The following is a 14,419-nucleotide window of genomic DNA, read 5'->3' on the forward strand; positions in this document are numbered from 1 at the left end:
AAATGCAATACGTTATTTCTTACAGGTGTTTCATTCATTGCAAATGTTCCATATTTACATTGGAGGAATACATATTCTTGTAACATCATTCAGTTACAATTACAGGAATAAAACTTTATCCACCATTGAAGTATAACTGGAAGAAAAGGTCTCTAAATGACTCATAATTATGCCAGTGTAACATATGTCCTTACTTTCCTGCAACAACTTTACAAGAATATGTGTTTTTTCTTTTCTTTTGGTCAAAAAATAGTTTCTATGGAAACCCTGAGAGGCAAGTGAGAAAAGAACATTTTTGCTGATCCATTTTTAAGTCTGATCTACATTGCTTAGTGAGCTTATGACTAAAGGTTTTGGCAGTTTTTTGTTTTTTTAATGTTGACCCACACGTGTTTATTGCTGTATTTAGGGCTGTGATGATAGCCACATTACAGCAATACTATGGACATGTGATGTCTGCCGTGGGGTTGAGCTCATTACTGTCATCACCACAATTTGTATTTTGTACAGTCAATCTCATGTTATTCCATGTATTTCAGATCAGTGCCGTCACACAAGACAAGTCAGGAACACAGCCTGTGATTGGTCGACAAACTCAACCCAACGCATCATGGGATTGTCAGTGGGCAGCTAACAACATGCTAACAGCAACAACTGTTCAACATGGAAAAATAGATAAACACACAGTACACACTACCTTATTCCTTAAAGGAGCTACTCCACTCTTATGACAGTATCCTGTAATGTAAAGTCCAATAATACATAATCATTTGGGCAGTCATGGTAGATTGCCATCCCACGAGAATATGTTCCTGTTTCACCGTGGGAATAAAAACATCCATACAGCCCTGGTTGTAATACTAATTTTGGCCACAAGAGGCTGCGATGACTTTTCATTTGTCCATGCACTTTCAACAGAATATAAATATTGTGTGTCAACAAGTTATTTAACATTACTGTAAAAAAAAAAAAAAAAAAATGCGGTTATGGTGCAGTTCAGCCTCTTGTGGATGAAATGAGCATTGCAACAAACAAAAAATTATCCTGACAATTTAATTTTTTCACCTGGCAGAACTTTTTTTCACCAGTTTACACAGGTGAAAAAGAAACTACTGTAGAGAAATCTTTTTCTACTACCTGTCTCACAAGTGTAAAAATATTTTATGGATTAAAAGAAGACTTAGAAAAGGGATCACCAGAGTGTTTTTTGCCTACCTTGCCTCTCGGTGCTTCTGTAGTCATCCCATTTTTGAATGACACTTTGGAATCTTAATTTCTATCATGTTTTAAGGAGTCACGTTTCCTTGTAAAACAAAGAACTGGATCATGCGCGACATTATTTTTACACCTCCTGAGTCGGTGTTACTTATGAACCTTTTCTAAATAAGAAGATAATTGTGTCAAATCACAGAGTGATAATTAATAAACCTAATGGGAAATAGGGTTTCTAGGGCACTCTTTATTAAATAACATGTGATATAATTTCCTATGCCGTATACCGTAGACCAAAATTGTTCAGTGAAATTAATATTCGGAAGAAAGTTTATTCATAGTTAGAGCGTAATAGCTTTGATGAGCCCAGGGAGAGAGCAAGACCTCAACGGACCAACTCATTGTTTATCCTTGAAATCTGCTGCTGGCATACACTGTTAGTTAGTCTTCACTTGCTGATATTAAATGTACATTATACCACTCAATATCATGTACTTCAACAACACCACAACCTACAGCCTCAAAATGACCATAAAGTTGAATCAACGCCTTCAGCAAACATTATAACCTCTATGAATATATGGATTTATTGCAGAGCCTAATTAAGTGTCAAGTGAGTGTAAACAGATCACAGTTTGTATACAGACACACTGCATACTGACAGACTTTACTGTTCTCTCACTCCTACAGATGACTTTAGATTCACACGATTAAAAACTCATGTGGCTTGAGCACATGAGGGTTGAGTTTGCAGGAACATATGTACAAACATAGCCTCCCTCATCTCCGACTTGGCGCTCAAGTGTATGTGTTATTAAAGGCAACAGAAAATAACCAGTTCAACCATATTGCTTCTATGCTTCTTTCTGTCCAGCAGTGGTGTTTGTAAGAGTCGAGAGGCGAAACACTGAGACCCTGATTCACATGTGAAGCTACAAAGCGGCCAGTGGTGGAATGTACCTGAGTAAATTTACTCAACTACTGTACTTGAGTAAGTATATATGCAATATTAAGTAGTTTGAGGTAGTTGTACTTCAGCAATTTCTTTTCATGCCATGCTCTACTACATTTCAGACAGAGACTTTTTATTGCACTGCATTTGGTATCTTTAATTACTACAACAGGGATGTCAAATTGATTTTAGTTCATGTGCCGCATACAGACCAATTTGATCTCAAGTTGGCCAGACAAGTAAAACCATTGCATAATAACCTATAAATAACAATACCTCCAAATTTTCCCCATTTTAGTATTTAAAAGTGAAACAATCTGAAAACATTCGAAGGGTTAGGGTTTACAAAACAGATAATGAACAGCCTGAGATGTCTTAAGAAAAATAAGTGCAATTTCAATGATTCAAGTCAAGAATATAGCTGTGCATTTTAGTTGAAAATTTGAATGAATTAATTTGCAATTTTCGCATTCTGCAAAGTCATACAGTGGGCTGGACCGGACTCTTTGGCAGTCCGGTTTTGGCTTGAGGGTCATATGTTTGACACCCCTGCTTTACAGATTGAGATTTTACATACAAAACATATGAAATATGATGCTTTGTGTATAACTGAACTATACATGACAGAATGAACTGTACAGAATTTTAGCTGTACTCTACATGAGTACAGCTAAAATTAGTTTTGATTAACTGATTAGACAATAACATGGTAATGATGCATTTTAATATTATTAAAGAGGCAATGTGAAATTGACACTTTGGGCTCTGGGTAATTATGATGCATTCTTTCACTATTTTTAGATTTTTTACAAGACAAACAAAAATCCTTATTTCAAATTAATGCATCTGTAATGATATTCCAATGATGTGATATATTAGTCACAGAGGACATTTTTCTTGCATTGAGTCCTTAATACTTGAGTACAGTTTCGTAATTATACACATTTTCAATGAAGCAAAATTTTCGATACAGTACCTTCTTGTAACAGATAATTTTTACAGTGTGGTATTAGTACTTTCACTTAGGTAAATGATCTGAACACTACACTGAAAGAGGCAAGAAGCAGCGGGATTCAGCGTATTCACTCTAGGGTGTCCTGTAGGGCTCTGTGGGAAGCCCCTCACATGACATAATAGCCCTTGTGTTGAAGTGGTTCCCCCAGAGAACAAGTACAGCTGAATATGTAAATCAAGCTGCAGACTTCCAGCCTCTTTGCATCTTATTGTCTGAGTGAATGCACTAAAATTCACTGATCCAATTTGGCAGATTACACCTGGTCTGGGGGCCTGTACTGAGTAACATCAGCATATGTTCCACACCTCATGTGGTTCTGATTTCTCAGAAAAGTTATCCTGATGTCTCAGTAAACATACTTCTTGGAACAGGCCTCAATATTTATGTAGACTGTATATAAATAGGCAAAAAAGGATCTGCTATCTGTGATTGTGCTTATAGTGATTTGATTTAATATGTCTGTATACATATTCAAATCTAATTATGAACAAAATCAATGAAGTGTATTACTCTGATTAGGATACGTTTTTGAACCCCTCATTTAAGACATTCATTTTACAGTCCATACTGAAGAGCAAGTGGCTAATGTGTTTCCAGAGAGAGGAACACCACCCTGTCGATGATGACCTGTGGTTGAAACTTTCAGTTTGTTGAGTGCACTAGAGGGCTCTTGTAAATAATGAGACATGGAAGAGACATAATAACAATGACATGCCGCTGTGGTTGAGATGACTGATCCAGCAGTTGGATTGTGTATTTCCTGCTGCTAAACGTGGTTAAAAGGTACAGCAGATAAAGATTTGTACAAATTTACAAATGGCTTTCAATGAGACTAAAATGGGAGAACTCTGTCTAACTGCTAGAGGTGCATGATAAATATTGGTGACAATAAATTATCAGCTGATTATAGGAAATTTATATTATTATTCATTATTCCAACAATGATGATAAATGATAAATGGTTTTTTTTGTTTTTTGTTTTTTTTGTTGAAATAGTGATTTCACTGACATCTTGTCAGTTAGATTAAGTTCGATCAGAGCTATGAAATCTAATATCTTAAGCTTTTTGACCCTCAGGTGTGCATAAACTACAGTTTATATCAACTTCCTTTTACAATGAGTGGTTATAGTATCAGAATTTCAAAGTTATTGGCTCAAAAAAATCTGTATTGTGCCTCCATATTAACTACAGTTACTGTGCGAGTATAGCTTTTATCTAGACGTGACATGACTGCAGTTTTGAGCTGCACGTAAACAAACATTTAAGGAGCATTTCCTCTTTGGAGATAACCTGAGGAGTTTCAATTTGGCGTTTGAAAAGGATGGACACTTTTTACAGACATCCACTCCTGCATCCATTGCATCATAAATGAAGGAAGTGTTTCGTGACACACAAAGGGTTAAAATATGGCAACAGTCATCAGTTTCATATGAGGCATATTACCCGAGAGTCACGAAGCTCTCTTCCAGGAACTACTGTCTGTGAAGTGTCTCCCATAAGCCGTGCGCACCGCTCTGCGCGTCTCCACACGGTGACAAGGCGAGGTCACAAGTTCCCGAGCAGCACAGCCCCTGAAGGCATCACACTGTTCAGCACACTCCTGCACGGGGAGGGCGGGTCCTACACTCAACAGGCAGAGGGAGACACACTGGATCAGCTGGACGAAGCCTCTTAAGACTCCCTCCCAACAACAGCGAGTCAAAGTTTTCTGAGAGCTGCTGCTGAGCTCCAACAGGTGGAATAATGACCAATCACTCGTCATCTCACTCCAACGGCATGCAGAGCCTGCGGAAGGAGCACCTGTACAAGGTCCTGGTGATCGGAGACCTGGGGGTCGGGAAGACCTCCATCATCAGGCGCTACGTCCACCAGACCTACTCCACCAACTACAGAGCCACCATCGGGGTAGACTTCGCCCTGAAGGTGCTCAACTGGGACTCTGAGACTGTCCGGCTTCAGCTGTGGGACATTGCAGGTGGGACAGTGAAGAAGTTCAATATGTTTTGTTATTACTGTACAGCAAATAAAATAAATAACATGTATTTTATTTGCTGTGAATATAGTGGGGCCCTCTGATACTGGATTTTGGGAACTGGTGCTGATACTGACATTAGGAAGCAAAAGAAATTTACAATATATAATTATAATAAAAAAAAAATAAAACTATGTAACTATAAACATATATAGAGCCTGTATATAAAATAAAAAAGATTTGTAATCCAGGCCAGATATTTTACAGTCAAACATAAAACTTTATTGTCCAATATAACATCAAGGCACTGGGACAATAAACTTTCAGTGATATGTTTAATAATTATAAATGACTATATAAAAAAACAAACAAACACTGAACAGAATATAAGATACAATCTCCATTATTTTCTGTTAAGAAAATGTTTTCTTATAAACACATATCAGACATATAGACCTATATGCACACATTTGCTGATTATATTTGATATTGACTGGCCGATATTATCAGCCCGATATTGGTCTATCACAGCTGTATCTGTCTATATTAGCACTGGCATACATGTTGCTCAATATAAGCCTACATGAAAACTTTTTTACAGAAGAAAATACAGATTGTTTTAGTTTGTTAGCTTTATAGGCAGCATTTTATGTATATTTTTCTTAAATCGGGTTTAATATGAACATATATTTTTGCTCCAGTTGTGTTTGTTTAATTGTTTAACTGTAAAATACCCTGCCTGCATTATGTATCTTTGTCACAAGTGGTAAACATATTTGAGGGATCAATGCATTGTTTATATTATATTCTGTAATACAGAAATCAGCCGATATTGATATTATAATTATTTTCTTTCTTTTTCTCTTATTGGCATTGGCCCCAAAACTCCAATATCAGTCAGACCCTAATATTGATACTGACATTGACAGTTCTAGCCAGAATAGGCCAATATTGGGCCGATGTATGGGTCAGGCACTAGTAAATCCTGCTGTCACTACAACAATTAAAATAAAATCATCTGCAGGGTCCAGTTCATTTGCAGCTCATTGATTGGTATAATGTATATGTATTGGACACCACTATAGCCTACATTTAGAGTATTTTTCTGTTTTAGATTTAAGGAACCCTTTGAAAAAAGTGCATATGTAATGTAGCAAGGCTGTTTGTCGTAGTTCCTAAAAACTTGATGATTTGAAGAGATAAGACTTATCTTCAAACTGACAGTGAGGCATGACTGCTATAAAATTATGAAACATTCAAGGCTCCGTGTTGCACTGTCACTGTGGGGAGTTGGTCTCTAACAGAAGCTGTGTTCTCTCACACACACACATACACACACACAAATTGTTGCTGAGGGAAGACCAGCAGGCTGTCATCTAGTCACTCAGTCAAGGTATGGGTTTGCAGCCTCATGTGATTATGCCCATGTGAGGGAGATTTAAAGGGCAGTCACAGGAGTATCATTGTAGCCTAAATAAAAAAACAAAACATCATGACTCACTCACACACACACATCGAGGCTCATGCTTTAAACGGTTAATTTGGATCCATCAAATGAGATTATAAGTCACGTCTCTTTAGTCATGTTTACCTGCTTGAAATTTGTCTTAAGCAGGAGCAGGGACGGAGAAATTCTGCTTTGTCATGATTTATGGAGTGTTAAATTTTACGAGTTGTACGTTGAAGCTTTGTAAAACTTTTACTGTAAATTGCAGCTGTCGGTTTATTGAATGACAGCGTGTCAGGTGAGACATGTGACGTGCCTGTGTGTCTGCGTCTGTCACACCAGTCCAAATGAGGATTCATTGTGAGTGTGTCATTTTGAGTGATGGTACTTTGTCTTGCATGAAAGGAGGAAGTTCTCGATCCATGTCCTGTCAGTTTTTCCATTTCCTCTTACTCATGGGGCAAATAGCAGCATTTTGTCCTTTTTTATTTTGGACAATTGAAAATACACATAAAAAAAATGGCAAAGATGGCAAATAATATACCCTGTTTAGCAGGGAGAGTTTTGATTGGGCTTACCTGTGGGGTTTTTTTTTTTGTTTGTTTGTTTGTTTGTTTTTTTCAGTCTTATTTTGTTAATAAAGATTCTGTTCCCTTTCCCAAGTAAATATTTTTCCCTCATTCCCTAGCCATACTATGGGGTCAAAAAAGAGAGGCAAAAAACCCAGAGGCCCTCTATGAAGCCAACATAAGGTTAAAAATTTACTACTAATAATAATACAAGTGATGGCAAACTAATAATCAAAAAATATGTATAATAGCAACAACAATGATAATATCAATTTAAAAGCAGAGAAATGTCTGCATATATGTGCACCAGCATATGTGTGTGTTCATGTTTGTGAGGGGGGGCTATTATTTTTTATTACATGGCTTTGTTAAATACTCAATTCTGATTGGTCAATTACAGCATTCTAAGGTCTGTTATTTCTATATAGCAGACCGTTGCTATGAATAACAGGCCGTTGCTATGGGCACAGTTCTGTGATTGCAGAAGTCAGACTATGAAGGAGCAATACAGTCATTTTTAAATGAATAAAATAATTTAAACATTAATATTTAGCATCAAAATACTGTATTTTTTAGTAAGCAGCCATGTAATAAGCAGGATAATGTACAGTGAGCAGGTCATTATGGCAAAATAAACCCTTTCAGAGTGATTCAAGACTCCTCTGCTTCACATCAGGCTGCTGCATCATCCTGTTGTGGTTTATTTTGCCATGCCACTCATTGTACGTTATCCTGCACATGATGTATTGACCCATGACCAGTAGTAGGAATACATATCACTATGAGTAAAACAAATGAAACATGGGAACCAATACATGGGGAAAAGCAGTTACAAAACAGCAGTTCAATGCTTTTTTAAGTCTTTATAGAAGGATTTCTAGCAAAGCCAAGACAAAAGTAGACTCTCATGCATTAAAATTTATCAGCCATATAAACTTTTCTGCTGGGAGAGCACATGATATGTAAAACAAGCAGGATGCACACGCCCACATGCTCAGTTTTGGACCAAGAAGTGCTCACATTAGACAGCAGAACACACAACCCCAGGGCATGTCATGTTGACTGCTCCTCAAGTGCCTAATTTACATTCACAAGCATGGATGAACACACATACATGCACACAGATACTTCACATACTTATATTCTCACAGATATATTGTGTGAATACGGTTACAGTCTGGGTCAAAGTTTATTTTCATTACAGGTTGGGGCAAATGCAGATTTAATTCAAGTAGGCCTATTATCAGCAGCAACAAGCAGTGGCATTGACTGACTAGTTAAGTGCAACGTGACAGTAAGACCAGAGGAATGTGCTGTTTCATGGGAATGCAGGCACTGCTAACTGCAGTCCTAATGCCAGCTGTATTAGTTGTTTTGCTGCAAAAATGCAGGAAAACAATGAGAATCTGTCATCAAACCGAAGGCTTAGAACCACACTGTTGCTCCCAGTGTGTGTGTGGGTATGACTTCAGCTATTTTCCACAACACATGTCAAAATCAACATCAGTTAATTGGTGATGGCTGTAAAAGTTGTGTCCCCAGTTGAAAAAATACTGATATTTGGGGTCAGTGGTTAAGATTAGAGTTAGGTTAGAGGTAGGGCAAGTGTTGGGCAAATAGTGGTTATGAGTGGTTATGGGCAGGGTTAGGTTAAGTCTCCATGAAAAAAACGTATGCCCTATGTAATGCCCCCAAAAAAGACATAAGTAAGTAACATGTTTGCTTATTACAGGTCAGGAACGTTTTGGCAACATGACACGAGTGTACTACCGTGAAGCCATGGGAGCCTTCATCGTGTTTGATGTAACACGGCACACAACCTTTGAGGCTGTCATCAAATGGAAAGAGGACCTGGATTCCAAACTAATGCTGGCTGATGGAACGAGCATTGCCACCGTGCTGCTGGCTAACAAGTGCGACCAGGGCAGGGAGCTGACCAACAACGGCATCAAAATGGACCAGTTCTGTAAGGACCACGGCTTTGTCGGCTGGTTTGAGACCTCTGCTAAGGTGAGACAAGGCCTGGTGACAAATGTCCCTGTCAATGTTATGTTAATTTTAATTTAGTCTTACTCAGTCAATCAGTCAGTCACATTCTTCAGTTGATAAAGCAAGACTTCTTCTTCAATAACCAAATCATATTTGAAATGCTGCCGAGATGTGTGGCACTTCGTGTCATACATTATCAACATGGCAGATTATCCTATAAAACATGACAATGACTCACAAAATGCTAACTTTAGCTGTCACACAGTGTGGCAAACATTAGCAGTGCTAGAACGAGCAGCCTGCTCTCCTTGCAGGTTAATGTCCACATGCCAGTGCTGAATGTGGTTACATGTTGCTCCAGTCACGTGGTTAAATGCCATTTTATTCTGACACAGCCTACATACAACCTTATATTCATTTCCTAGTGTCCAAGATGAGTTACAGGTCTTGTTTTTTGTCAAGTCAAGTCGAAGTCATCACATATGTGCCTTGAGTCTGACTCAAGTCCACACCTCTGTTGTTTAATGAGCTTTAGAGGTGGCAGATTTGATGTGCTCAGACAGAGCCAGGCTAGCTGTTTCCCCCTGTTTCCAGTCTTTATACTAAGCTAAGCTAAGTGGTTGCCCACTGTAGCTTCATATTTAACAGACAGGCATGAGACTGATATCTATTTTCTCATATAACTCTCAGCAAGAATGTGAAAAATTTCCAAAAATGTTGAAGTATTGCTTTAATCAGCAGCATTACAATGAATGGGCCTTTGCAGTGAGCCGCTGACACACTCAGCGGAGATCATCTCCCACTCAGGTCACTTCAGTCAGTGAAAAACATCCCCACAGAGCCAGCTGGAATTTCATATCCTCATGGAAAGTGGCTCTGTGAGATAAATTTACAAAGCAGGGTCAGAACAAGTCATTGAAGTGAAAAGTTAAAAGTATTAGAGCATTGTTAACAGTTTTTTTCTGTCTGATCCATCTTTCAGGGAGATCTGCTCTCAGTCAAAGAAAACTTATTTAATACAATATTTCCTAGAGTAGATTCAAAGTTTTTTAAACTATTGGACCGCATCACTTATATATTTTGCTTAATTTAACATATCACTGAAGCTTTATCAAACTTTTGTTGATTTAGATATTAAAATTGAAGATTACATGTTTTCTTATGGCAGTAGCATTACTTTGAAATAAACAATTCTAGATATTTTGTGCATCACATATTTTCCTCATAGTTATGACACAAGATATGCTCAAAAACACTGGGATGTTCACTGGAATTTAAAACATAGTTGTGTGGGTTTGACTAGCTCTCTTCTGTACAGGTTTACATGCAAAATTCTTAAAATGGTGTCTTCATTCACACATCCTCTGTTGACACTAGTGTGTTGCAGCAGCGTACGTGTGCCGCCCTTCTTGTGGCATCAGGACTCAACATTCTGAAAGATCAAAGGTTACAGGGTGCAGGTTCAGTCGGATGTGTCAGAGGTTGGCTATGCAAAGACACACGTACATCTTTGTTTGAAAGCATAATGTTTACAGCTTTCATATGGTTTCAAATGCATTAATGTGCACAATCAAGGTGCAGCACGCTTGTTACCCACATTTTGAATGCTCTCAGTCGGCCTCTGTTAATGCATCACACGTGTACTGACAGTGAGGTGCATGAAGCTGGAACAATATGTGCACTAAAGGCTAAGCTAATTATCCTAAAGTTGATATTTTCCCAAAGTGATAATTATGGCTGTATCAAGTACTTTGAGGCTTCATTCATAACATTGACATTCATACTCTAAATCAATGTTAAAATGCTGCACAGCTTTTTTGCATACCCTTGTCACAAAAGTAATAAAAAGAAAGAAAAGCAAAAATTAAAACTGCAAAAACATTATGAAACTGTACAAATTGAAAAAAAAAATCTAATTAAAACACATTATAGAGCCATACAATATCTAACTGCAGTTGATTTCTCTCCTTTAGGACAATCTCAACATCACTGAGGCGGCAAACTTCCTGGTTAAACACATCATGGCCACGGAGAACGATATCCTGAAGAGTGTGATACCAGACACCATCTCACCTCAGCCCGACTCCTACAGGCAGATGAGCTGCTCCGGCTGTTTCAAATAATGAAAAAAGGGAGTGATGGCTAGACAGAACTGAATGGAGACACAGAAGGACAAAGAGGGACTGGCACACCACACGCCTTACCCAGCCTTACCTGTGGCTCAGTTTAGCTTCTTTGCTTCAAACCAGAGTTGAAGTATTAGTTTGCTGCATGTTTATGTGCTCAATTACAAGCGGACCAGAGCTTGCAAACTAAAATCACATGGACAAATGTACATTTATTAAACAGACTTTTGGTAACTCATCATAAAGTTGAGTTTAAAGACAAACAAGTATAACACCCTTGTCTATGGTATCAAACTGCCAACCTTGCCTTTCGGAGTTGTTCTTTTTATTATATTCTCATCTAACAACAGTTCACTTGGAAAAAGACTGGCACATAGCACTCACCTGCCTGACCGAACTGAGCAAAAGGACTAAATGCTCCTATCATTCTTGATGCAACATACCCTAAAGGCGTGCTGTAATGACAGAATGAAAACAGGACCATTTCAAACATGAATGATTGTGTTGCTTGTGTTGCATCTGTTTACCTTCACCTCCACATACATGTGGTGAAAACAACAGTGAGAGAGACATGCGGGTTTCCAAAGAAAGCAGTATTGACCACTTTAAGTGGATTCAGATTTGTTATTATGTAATTATGTGAATTTTGCACATGCATTGCTTTTTTTTATTCTGATTTTAATTTATTTACAGTATGCTTTTACGAATGGTTTATGTTTTATGTTATTCTGTTTAAAACCTTTCCTCCAGCTGACTATTGTATCAGCTTTTATTAATCAGGCGATGTAAGGAGCAACACATTAGTATTTATAGAAACATCTTGGTCGGGCGAGCAGCTGCAAAGAAAACAAGAGTTTAACACTTAGACAAACAAACATAGTGGAGCCTTCCTTATGACCAGTGGGCAGTTGATCAAGTTTAAAAGGATGGTTTGGATTTTTTAAAGTGGGGTTAAATGAGGTTCTCAACCATAGTCAATGTATTACCTACAGCAGATGGCAGCTGGCACGCCCCCACTTTAGAGAACAGGAGCACCAATGTAGGAGGCTAAGCAATGTGCTGCTGTGGACAGGGTCAGAGCAAAACATATTTTAGCTACCTAAAAAAATCTATGTCAGTTTAAGTGTATGCTATATTTAGAATATTTTCAGCATTTTATCTTGCTGTCAGACAACCTTTTCCAGTGGTGAAATGAAGTCACTAGTTAAATTCTTCCGTGGACAAAACAATATCTTACAGAATACGGAAGTTGTTGGTCCACCGCTGCTTCGATCAGTTTGTTTGTGTTATTGCGTGACTTTAGTTTTTTTAAATGGTCGGTTTGGAGGCACCAAAGTCGCACAATAACACAAACAAAGCAACCAATCAAGGCACTGGTTGACAAGCAACTCCAGTGTTCTGTGATGTAAAATTGCTGTTTTCGCCAAAAGACAATCAAAGGTATGCCGCCCCCTCCCACTGTCATGGCAAGTAGCTGACATTGCAGGGTTGTCAGCTTACCTGGGCCTTTAGGCGATCAAGCTGGTAGCTGTGCCTCCTCCTACTTCTTCATTTCTACATCTCCCATCCGCCCCGCATCACTTTCTTTTGGTTTGACCCTCACCACCTCCATAGTACATAAAACACACATCCATGCACAGCTGACATTTCTGATCTACACACTCCATTTTTTTAAAATTCTTTTTCACTTTCACCTTAGTTTTAATAAATTATCCTTGCTTTGAGTACATCTCTTGCGTGGGCTCCCTCGTTGCTGCATTCCCTGAGCCAGTTTGTGACAAAAGGCTTGTCAGACATGTTGTCTTCTTAATGGAAGAGAGTGGTTGTCCTTCTGTCTCAAGTTTGCTGTCAGAACTAAGAGATTTGGCTGCAGTATCTTAGCAAAGTGATGTCTCTTTTTCTTTTTCAGAAGTGGTTAATTTGTGTACGTGCATTCGTTATCTTCAGAAGGAAAATCACGTTGATTGTCTGGATGTAAACTGGACATTCTCATGAGTTCACTTGCCAAAGCCGAACCCTCTGTATCCATGGTAACTAGATCAAGTCTTTTTTATGGGTATCCTCTAACGTCTTTGTGAAGCTATTTCTTGCTGTACTCACAACCATACAGACACAAATGCACATACACGTACACACTTATACACACTCAGATTTTTTTCCACCCTCCTTGTCCTTGTTGCTTTTTTTACCTCGTCTTTTCTCGTCTCCCACTCTGCTCAATCCCCAGCTATTGTTTCTTATCCTGAAAAATTCTCTGTCCTCTTTCAATACGGCTGCTTCCAGTGTCTTTCTTTTATACAGTCCCCTGTCCCTCTTTTCTCTCATTCCCTGATTCACATACAGTATGTACAGAACATTACATAAACCATGCACAGGCTCGACTGCACGCCCACAGATGCAGTACTTTGATTGATCTTCCAGCAAATTGACTCTGGTTGCATGTATGTGAAGTGTTTTTGGTGACCCTGCACCTCTGTTTTTTCTCAGTAGGGTAACATTTTGTCATGCCCGTGTCAACGTGTAGAAGTCTTTATGAATGTTTATGACTTTGTTAATTGTGTCATTTTTTTAATGCAAAGTTGACATTGTTTGGAATGTCTTGGTAAAAGTCCACAGCTTGACATTATATGATGACAATAGGGTTTGGATGGTTAATGACCAAAGAATGTTTTTCTTTTTGGTAGCACTTTGTTTGAAGGGGTGTGCATAAGTGCCATTACACTGTCATAAAGGAGTCTTTAGGAATGTTTATGTGACTGGTGTCATTAAGTTTCATTTGGATAATAAAGTCTTTGTTATGATAACTGGACATTATCAAACTTAAATTATTTAGTTTTATGTTTTAACATTGCATTAAACTGTCATATATGGTTGGTTTTGACACTGGTCTTCATGAGACTATTATAAGTGAGTCATGAATACTTCCTCTGACCTCAAGTAGTGGCACATTTTGCACTTCTCATAAACATGTCATTAAGTTTTATTAAACTATCAAATGCTTTTGTAACAGCGTCATGAATAATTTCCTGCTGTTATCTGTAGCTGTCATTAGCTAGTTAGCTGTGGAGCTACCTATCTAATAAACTGACTCAGTCCCAGGGTGCCGAGAGCCAAATCTGGCATGAAAACCACTGTA

General features: G+C 38.2%; 1 protein-coding gene across 1 annotated transcript; it reads left to right on the top strand.

Moving 5' to 3' along the window:
- Positions 1-4,770: 4,770 nt before the first annotated feature.
- rab38b (RAB38b, member of RAS oncogene family) lies at positions 4,771-14,092 on the top strand. Its single transcript, XM_084731274.1, has 3 exons — positions 4,771-5,155; positions 8,901-9,178; positions 11,131-14,092. Exons 1-3 carry the CDS (start codon positions 4,924-4,926, stop codon positions 11,278-11,280), a joined length of 660 nt encoding a protein of 219 aa, XP_084587400.1. The 5' UTR covers positions 4,771-4,923; the 3' UTR covers positions 11,281-14,092.
- The last annotated feature ends 327 nt before the right edge of the window (positions 14,093-14,419 follow it).

The sequence above is a fragment of the Lutjanus erythropterus genome, chromosome 11 (genome assembly GCF_056507025.1).
Source record: "Lutjanus erythropterus isolate fLutEry1 chromosome 11, fLutEry1.hap2, whole genome shotgun sequence".
Classification (NCBI taxonomy): domain Eukaryota; kingdom Metazoa; phylum Chordata; class Actinopteri; order Lutjaniformes; family Lutjanidae; genus Lutjanus; species Lutjanus erythropterus.

What these genes read in the sequence shown, in the direction of transcription:
- rab38b (XM_084731274.1), top strand. Translation starts at nt 4,924, where the DNA reads ATGACCAATCACTCGTCATCTCACTCCAACGGCATGCAGAGCCTGCGG. An exon ending in TCAGCTGTGGGACATTGCAG is followed by an intron (nt 5,156 to 8,900) that starts GTGGGACAGTGA and finishes TGCTTATTACAG; the next exon opens with GTCAGGAACGTTTTGGCAAC. An exon ending in GGTTTGAGACCTCTGCTAAG is followed by an intron (nt 9,179 to 11,130) that starts GTGAGACAAGGC and finishes TCTCTCCTTTAG; the next exon opens with GACAATCTCAACATCACTGA.